General features: G+C 37.2%; 1 protein-coding gene across 1 annotated transcript; it reads right to left on the reverse strand.

Annotated features, from left to right (window-relative positions):
- Positions 1 to 2,315: 2,315 nt before the first annotated feature.
- On the reverse strand, positions 2,316 to 10,005 carry LOC141317008 (serine hydrolase-like protein; the record flags this gene model as incomplete). The annotated part of the gene is made up of 7 exons (XM_073832875.1): positions 2,316 to 2,820; positions 2,906 to 2,987; positions 4,850 to 4,926; positions 6,931 to 6,965; positions 7,054 to 7,133; positions 9,709 to 9,818; positions 9,931 to 10,005. Coding segments are annotated over 7 exons (606 nt in total), but the record flags the coding sequence as incomplete, so codon positions are not given.
- Between the last annotated feature and the right edge of the window lie 52 nt (positions 10,006 to 10,057).

Raw genomic sequence — 10,057 nt, forward strand, 5'->3', positions numbered from 1 at the left:
AGCCCATTCGCCATACTTTTTGCAGAAGATCAATCTGTCCCTGATGTTTTTTTTTGGAGAGAAGTGGCTTCTTTGCTGCCCTTCTTGACACCAGGCCATCTTCCAAAAGTCTTGTCCTCACTGTGCGTGCAGATGCGCTCACACCTGCCTGCTGCCATTCCTGAGCAAGCTCTGCACTGGTGGCACTCCGATCCCGCAGCTGAATCCTCTTTAGGAGACGATCCTGGCGCTTGCTGGACTTTCTTGGACGCCCTGAAGCCTTCTTAACAATGCAGTGGAAAGTTTTTTTCGGGATTAAGTTAATTTTCATGGCAAAGAAGGACTATGCAATTCATCTGATCACTCTTCATAACATTCTGGAGTATATGCAAATTGCCATTATAAAAACTTAAGCAGCAACTTTTCCAATTTCCAATATTTATGTAATTCTCAAAACTTTTGGCCACGACTGTAGTTTTTACTATTTACTATGGCTGTGACTTTGTCTTTTCCACTTAACTGATACATTAGAAAGTTAACAAAGAGGGACATTGCAGTTTAGGATATCTTTATCTTATCTTATTTGCAAACGATTTTAACGAATTTTCAATTTTTCGTTTTTTTATTAGTTTTGACAGCAATATCTGGTAACACTGCATCGCTGGTGCTACAAACAGACAGTAATCAAATAAATAAAAAAAAAAACACGGGAAGGTTATTGCTGACAGGGTCCACATTTGGTAAGGCAAATAAAAAACATTTATTTTTCAGAAACGTTGTTAAAGCTGTCAAAAATAGTGTATATCATGAGTTATTTTTGTCAGGGTTATTATAGCAAAATTCAGACTTGAACAAAATCAATCATAAAAATGGTTTAAATGCTAACATAGCTGTCAAATCTCATTTTACAACATAGAAGAAGATATTTTGAAGAATATTTGTAACTAAAGAGTTTCTATTACCATCGATGTCTAACATATAAACAAAGCAATACTGTGGAAGTCAATAGAGTGTTTCGACAAAGCATCGTCGGTCATATTGGCGGCACTGAATGTAAACAATGCCACTGAACAGAATGAAACAAGCATATTTTGCTGATTATTGCTGCTGAAAATGACAGATATTGTCTTTTTTTAGGCTGCACTAATTGGTTGGATGAAGAAAAACATTTGGAGTACTATCGACTGCCAAAAGTTGTAACAAATCAAAGAGAAGAGTGCAAAAAACTGTCTTGAGGAACAAAAGGTATTTGTGGTGGGCCAAACTGAACCAGGATTTCCAGGACAAGAATCTTGACAACATCCATGTTTGTTCTTATCATTTCCAGTCAGGTAGGTGAAATATTAGGCTAATATCTTAATTAATACTGCTTGTATGTATCTTTACCACCTATTAACTTTAGTTTGTCAAAATATTGTGCCCTTTCCTGCTTACTTAGTCCTTACTATAATATAATTTATCAGCTTCCATGTTTTTTTCTTCTGTGGTTTAGACAGCATAAATTTGCAGAACAGCGTATTCAGTAGTACATAAACCATGCAATCCATGCTGTTCTTTACATCAGAGTATTACCAGTATAACCGTGCATCTGGATAACCAAACCGTAAGTGCAAAGCCTTTATAGAAACCAAATCTGTGTGGTCAACAAAACCAAATCTGTGTGTTCAGCACAATATTTGGATGCACCATTCCTTTAAATCTCCATTTGTGGAGATGAATGACACTTTATGAATGACACTTCCCAGAATAGTCTTGCACAAACACACACACAAGCAAACTTGGGAGCTGCGGCATGACTCTTACTAGCTTGAGGCGAGCAATGCTTAACTGAATATACATAAAACAGATTTATATACACAAGCACTCACAATCTCATCACAATAGCTCCTATTACACAGTTGTTGCCCTTCAGAGTATCATGCTATTGATAGTCTCAAATGTCAGGCAAAACTGAGCAGCACTGGCCTACATTTAAGCACAAGACAAACGCAAGATATGCAGCTTTCAGCAAAGCCTGAAGGAAATCAAACACGCAGACACATATTAACAGCAATCTGCATATTCACAGCTGATCAATAGATTATCATTATTTTATAACTGTGATTACAAAAACAAAAATTCTTACTGGCCATATATGTTTAAATACTAGTGTAATCAACAACATTAATTCATTGACCATGTTTAACTGTCTCAGTGCTTTTTAAGTCATTGTAGATTTGGAATTTATAGTGGCAGATCTATTACTTGTCCCAATAAATCAGATTATTCCACATTAAATTCAACACTTTTAATCTATAGTTTTGTTTCATCACAACAAAAGTAAAAACAAACAGATGTTTAAGTTAATATTTATTAACAATAACAGCTTTGTTACTTTTCTTTGACTATTTATTTTGTGTTTTGTGACTATAACACGGTCCACATCTCGAAAAGCACAACACTATGCTGTGAGGGAGATTTCCACCAGCAGCGACTGAACGTCTTGTTAAAATGGAAGACAAATGGATAGTGCAAAATGCTGGTTTTGTAATAAAACATATTTTGTAAATTTAAAGAAAATTATACATTTTAGGTTTTAGATGCTTAAAGTGTTACAGTATCATGAATTTGTATGCATACAAAATTACAAGAATTGGTTAATGGTATGAACTGATTCTGAATCAGTATGCTTCATTATTTGAAACAATGTGTGTGTTATAATTTGGAAGACTGGTTTTTGTTAGATTCACTCTCTGTTTTGTCAAGACTGTGAGACTGAAGAAAATCAGTGATTATGGAGGCCACAGACTCAGGTTTGTTGAGGTGAACATGATGATCCCCTTCTACGTTAACAATGGTGGCCTGCAGAGGAGTGAGAAAGATATTTCTGCTTAAAACCAGACAGACGTTTTGCACTTATGTTTTTGTGTATATATGCACAGCTCACGTTTTGATCATTCCAGCTCTTCCGAATCATGTCACCATATCCATTAGGCAGAGTAAACGTTTTAAACAGACCATCTTTTGCCCTGAAGAAAGACACATTTTTCAGTTTGAAACAAAGTGGCGACTTACGTCACAAGACATGAATGCAAGACACAAATGCATTCTGATAGTGTATGTAACTTTTCTTTAACTGTAGTTAAAGGGATAGTTCACCCAAAAATGAAAATTCTGTCATTAATTACTCACCCTCATGTCATTCCAAACCCATAAGACCTTTGTTCTTCAAAACACAAATTAAGATATTTTTGTTCAAATCTGAGAGTTTTCTAACCCTGCATAGACAGCAATGCAACTACCACATTCAAGGCCCAGAAAGGTGGTAGGAAAGACATGCATATGTCATGATACTCTCATGAATGTTCGGCAAAGACTGATAAGGAAAAGAAGAATCCATTATTTATTTTAATTTTTTTTTTGCACACAAAAAGTACATTATGGTTGAACCACTGATATCACATTGACTATTTTAACAACATCCTTACTACCTTTCTGGGCCTTGAACATGTCAGTTGCGTTTCTGTCTATGCAGGATCAGAAAGCTCTTGGATTTCATCAAAAATGTCTTAATTTGTGATGAAGATGAACAAAGGTCTTACGAGTTTGGAATGACATGAGGGTGAGTAATTATTAATGAATTGAAATTTTTGGGTGAACTAAGCCTTTAAAATGTACTTAAGCCACACTAAGAGCACATTTATGCATTAAATGTTCACAGATGCCACTTCGCTTTATATCTTTTGTCCAATACAATGACATTCAGGCATTTCAAATTTCAAAGACACTGCATTTCAAAGACACTGCAGGTGAAAAGGGTTAAAAAAAATTAACTAATAGTTATCACCTTACTTACACAGTTGATTGATTACATTGATAATTACAAACATTTTTTGTATTACAAGTTTTCTAAAATGTTTGGTTTAAATATGCGAATGAGACATTAGATTTTACATTAAAATATGCACTCATTTGCATACATTTCTAGTACTGGATCAAGTCAGTTTCAAAATTCTTGTTTTTTTTGTTTTGTTTTTGACATATTAGAATCAAATGTTTTTACAGAGGGGATTTTGGGTATCTCATTTTGTCACTCCTTAATTCAGAAAAACAGACAGAACAGACAGAAAACAATGTATTTTTTACCATTTTGGGGAGAATAAAATGTTCTATAAGATCAAGCAAATTATATTTGAACAAGTCCCTCTGTAAAAAGCTTCAGGATATAGACAGGAATAAATAGATTTATGGCTCAGTGAAGGAGAAATAAGCTTTTAAAAATATGTATTGTAATTGAAATCTATTGACACAAAGAGATCAAGTGCTATAAAAGAAACACGTAACAGTGTCTTTTGGTTGTTTTCTTTCCACCAGTCTGAAAAAAAAAAACATTTTATGCAAACACCAAAAAGCCCAAAATCTCTTGACAGGTGCATGACAAAAAACAGTTTTTGCCTGCAGTGTCTCACCTTAATAGTTTTTGGGGCCAGTATATTTCGAATAGTAAAATATTTTTCATACGGTACATTATAATGTTGTGATGCCTAAACTGACTTTTATCATTTAAAATGACTGATTTTGTTTTTTAATGTTTTAGTTTGGAATTATTTAGACATAATAGTAGAGAATTGAATATCTGCCAATAATTGGTTTCTGCTCATGACATAAAAAATATTTCTCTTTTTATCAGTACTAGAGAGAATTTTAATAATGGTGCATCTGTTGTTTCTATTTCCTCATTTATAAATGTAAAGCTCTAATTTTGACCATTGTGCTTAAACTTGCATAGTGTTTCTCTTGAGGACTATGAAAACTCTCTCTCTGTGTGTGTGTGTGTGTGTGTGTGTGTGTGTGTGTGTGTGTGTGTGTGTGTGTGTGTGTTTGAACTCACAGCAGTAGCATCACTCTGGCTTTAACTTGTGACAACATGTGGAGGCACTGATCCATATTACTATTCACAATGTTTCTCTGAAACAAATTTTTTTTTATATTATTTGTGTAGCTGAAAACATGAGTAATAAATAAGCTTACATATATAATATTATGAGTTCTGGGAAAATCTGTCACATAAATGTGACCCTGGACCACAAAACCAATCTTAAGTAGCACAAGTATATTTGTAGCAATAGCCAACAATACAGTCATGGCCAAAAGTTTTGAGAATTACATAAATATTGGAAACTGGAAAAGTTGCGGCTTAAGTTTTTATACTAGCAATTTGCATATACTCCAGAATGTTATGAAGAGTGATCAGATGAATTGCACAGTCCTTCTTTGCCATGAAAATTAACTTAATTCTGGAAAAAAAGAAACTTTCCACTGCATTTCATTGCTGTCATTAAAGGACCTGCTGAGATCATTTCAGTAATCGTCTTGTTAACTCAGGTGAGAATGTTGACGAGCACAAGGCTGGAGATCATTATGTCAGGCTGATTGGGTTAGAATGGCAGACTCGACATGTTAAAAGGAGGGTGAAGCTTGAAATCATTGTTCTTCCATTGTTAACCATGGTGACCTGCAAAGAAACGCGTGCAGCCATCATTGCATTGCATAAAAATGGCTTCACAGGCAAGGATATTGTGGCTACTAAGATTGCACCTAAATCAACAATTTATAGGATCATCAAGAACTTCAAGGAAAGAGGTTCAATTCTTGTTAAGAAGGCTTCAGGGCATCCAAGAAAGTCCAGCAAGCGCCAGGATGGTCTCCTAAAGAGGATTCAGCTGCGGGATCGGAGTGCCACCAGTGCAGAGCTTGCTCAGGAATGGCAGCAGGCAGGTGTGAGCGCATCTGCACGCACAGTGAGGCCAAGACTTTTGGAAGATGGCCTGGTGTCAAGAAAGGCAGCAAAGAAGCCACTTCTCTCCAAAAAAAAAAAAACATCAGGGACAGATTGATCTTCTGCAAAAAGTATAGCGAATGGACTGCTGAGGACTGGGGCAAAGTCATATTCTCCGATGAAGCCTCTTTCCGATTGTTTGGGGCATCTGGAAAAAGGCTTGTCCGGAGAAGAAAAGGTGAGCGCTACCATCAGTCCTGTGTCATGCCAACAGTAAAGCATCCTGAGACCATTCATGTGTGGGGTTGCTTCTCATCCAATGGAGTGGGCTCACTCACAATTTTGCCCAAAAACACAGCCATGAATAAAGAATGGTACCAAAACACCCTCCAACAGCAACTTCTTCCAACAATCCAACAACAGTTTGGTGAAGAACAATGCATTTTTCAGCATGATGGAGCACCGTGCCATAAGGCAAAAGTGATAACTAAGTGGCTCGGGGACCAAAACGTTGACATTTTGGGTCCATGGCCTGGAAACTCCCCAGATCTTAAAACTTGTGGTCAATCCTCAAGAGGCGGGTGGACAAACAAAAACCCAATAAAAGCCTTTGAAACGTATGAAGTGCTTGTAATTATATTTCAGTACATCACAGAAACAACTGAAACAAAGATCTAAAAGCAGTTTAGCAGCAAACTTTGTGAAAACTAATATGTGTGTCATTCAAAACTTTTGGCCACGACTGTACATTGTTTGGGTCAAAATGATAAATTATTTAATGCCAAAAATCATTAGGATATTAAGTAAAGATCATGTTCCATGAAGATATTTTGTAAAATTCTTACCGTAAATATATCAAAATTTGAATTTTTGATTAGTAATATGCATTGGTAAGATTTTCATTTGGACAACTTTAAAGGCAATTTTCTCAGATTCTAGATTTTAAATAATTATAAAATCTATAATAGTTAAAAGTAGTTGTATCTCGCCCATATATTGTCCTATTCTAACAAACCATACATCAATGGAAAGCTTATTTATATAAATCCCTTTTACCAGACAATTATGACTGGGTTTGTGGTCCATGGTCACAAATATGGGTCAAGAGTCAAACTAAACCTGAAATCTTGTTATCAGGAGTAAACAAACAACTAAAATGTAAAAGAATGGATAAATGTATTAAAATGGCTCACCAGGTTGATCCTGAAATCTCTGGTGAACACAAATCCTTTAAGAGATAAGAAGAAATTTAGAGAATTTTTTTTTTCCGAAAATCTAGGTGTGAAGAATGAAAATACAGTTGCTGTATGTCTTACCTCCCTCAACTTCTCTGACCGCTCGCTCTAACAGAATGTCTGCAGATTGATCAGAAAGGGATGGGTTTGCAGCCTTCAACCTGAAAAAAGATAATGATAATAATAAAAATAATAGTATGTTGTTCTTTTGACATTTTTATTCATCACAAAACCCTAAAAAAAAGTATCACGGGTTCCTCAAAAATATAAAGCAGCACAACAGTTTTTAACATTAATAACAACAAGAAATTTTGCAAATCAACATATTCTTATGGTTTCTGAAGAATCTTGTGACACTGACTGCTGAAAATGTAATGTGAGGTGGACAAATGATAAATCGAAACTTAAAAATGGCAAATATTTTGTTAAAGGAATAATTTGAAAACAAAACAAAATCGACATGGAAGTTATGATTACCTTTACTCCTATGTTGTGACGTACAGTGAGGGAAAAAATGATTTGATCCCCGGCTGATTTTGTACGAAGAAATGATCAGCCTATATTTTTAATGGTAGGTTTATTTTAACAGTGAGAGACAGAATAAACAAAAAAAATCCAGAAAAATGCATTTCAAAGAAGTTATAAATTGATATGCATTTTAATGAGTGAAATAAGTATTTGATACCCTATCAATCAGCAAGATTTCTGGCTCCCAGGTGTCTTTTATACAGGTTGTCCTTTTCTTTAAGGGATTGCTCCTAATCTCAGTTTGTTTCCTGTGTAAAAGACACCTGGGAGCCAGAAATCAATCAATCCATCAATCAGATTCCAAACTCTCCATCATGGCCAAGACCAAAGAGCTGTCCAAAGGGATGTCAGGGACAAGATTGTAGACCTACACAAGGCTGGAATGGGCTACAATTTACCGTTCGCCACCATCTTGAATTTAGTCACGATAAGTCAAGTGACGAGCAGGAAGGAACTTGGAACTTATCAGGTTATCAACTTATCAGGTTGTAGTTTTCTTCCTGCTGGTCACTTGACTTATCGTGACTAAATTCAAGATGGCGACGAACGGTAAATTTCCCAAAGGTAATGTCTGTATAAATCTTCTTGTAAATAAACTACCAGTGCTTATTCAAAGTTCTCAATGTCTCGTTTTAAATGTCAGGGCCCTTGGAAGTCTACCAATGAAGTGTGGAGCTACTTTGTGCCTCGTAAATGGTGTAAAACAGTGATTTATTTACATGGCTACTCCGATGCCCTATTCACCCTCATCAACAACCTGTTGTTAGCATCGGCTAACTAATGCCAGATTTCGGAGTGCACAGGACAAGTCGAGATGAGCTATGGAAGGTAAGATTACACTCAGTATCATGATTCATTACACTTTAGGTCAATATCACACCGGACTTCTCCTTTAATCAGTAAGAAAACAATTGGTTACACACTACACCGTGAAGGACTGAAATCCTGCAGCACCCACAATAGAGGATGGATACCCGAGCCGAGCCCGACGGGACCCGACGGAACCCGACGGGTCGGGCCGGGTTCGGACAGATATTTAGAAAGGATGCTCGGGTTCGGGTCGGGCTCGGTCACCTCAGCGCGATAGTGCGCCCGTGTTATAACGGCGCTTTTTGCCCAGTGTGCACTGATGCTCTCATCTGTTGACATTTCCGAACGCTTTTTTACAGTGGCTTAATAAAAGCGGGCTTTCCACACAAAAAAGTGCATGTGTCATTAGTATGAGTAAAAAGAGATTTTAACTGTGTCGGGCTGGGATCGGGCTCGGACATAAATATCTTAATGCTTGTCGGGCTCGGGTCGGGTTCGGTTACTGCTCTGTCGGACTCGGGCCGGGCTCGGACAGAAAAATGCGGCCCGATCCGCACTCTAACCCACAAGGCCCCCCTGCTCAAGAAAGCATGTACAGGCCAGTCTGAAGTTTGCCAATGAGCATCTGAATGATTCAGAGGAGACCTGGTTGAAAGTGTGACCAAAATCAAGCTCTTTGGCATCAACTCAACTCACCATGTTTGGAGGAGGAATGCTGCCTATAACCCCAAGAACACCATCCTAACCGTCAAGCATGGAGGTGGAAACATTATGCTTTGGGGGTGTTTTTCTGCTAAGGGGACAGGACAACTGCACCGCATTAAAGGGATGATGGACGTGGCCATGAGCCATCAAATCTTGGGTAAGAACCTCCTTCCCTCAGCCAGGGAATTGAATGGGTCGTGGATGGGTATTCCAGCATGGCAATGACCCAAAACACATGGCCAAGGCAACAAAAGAGTGGCTCAAGAAGAAGCACATTAAGGTCCTGGAGTGGTCTAGCCAGTCTCCAGACTTTAATCCAAAAGAAATATCTGTGGAGGGAGCTGAAGGTTTGAGATGTCAAATGTCAGCCTTAAAACGTTAATGCCTTGGTGAGGATCTGCAAAAAGCGAATGGGGCAAAATCCCTCTTGAGACATGTGTAAACCTGGTGGCCAACAATAAGAAACATCTGACCTCTGTGATTGCCAAAAAGGGTTTTGCCACCATTGCACTCATTAGAATGCTAATGTTTTTTTCTGAATTTTTTTGTTGTTATTCTTTCATTGGTCAAATAAACATTTTTAAGATATGACAAATTGTGGGAATGTGTAGAATGTGGCTAAATCTCAACGAAATCAGGAACATTCATGTGTTATACATGTTGGTCTGTAACCAAAAATGAAGCATTCTTCACCTTTCTTTGGCTTTTTCATATGTGTACACTCTCTCTTTCCTCTCATCCGTCCTGTTGTCATACTGGATTTGATCATTTATCCCTTTCCTCATGTTTTTAAACATGTCAGTCTAAGGAATGACAAACACGTACAGCATGTTATAATCATTGCGGTATGCACATTGAATAAGAAGTCTTCTTTATGATTTACAGACAACTCTAACATGCTCCATTTATTCGTACCACTTCTGTTGGGAGGAATCCATAAGTATCCAAGAGAACTACGCTGTCAACCATCTCTGGATACAAGGCACTAAACTAGAAAACCAGAAGGAACTGTTATCACACACTACATTTACACATCACAGTT

The sequence above is a fragment of the Garra rufa genome, unplaced genomic scaffold (genome assembly GCF_049309525.1).
Source record: "Garra rufa unplaced genomic scaffold, GarRuf1.0 hap1_unplaced_235, whole genome shotgun sequence".
NCBI classification, from domain to species: Eukaryota; Metazoa; Chordata; class Actinopteri; order Cypriniformes; family Cyprinidae; genus Garra; species Garra rufa.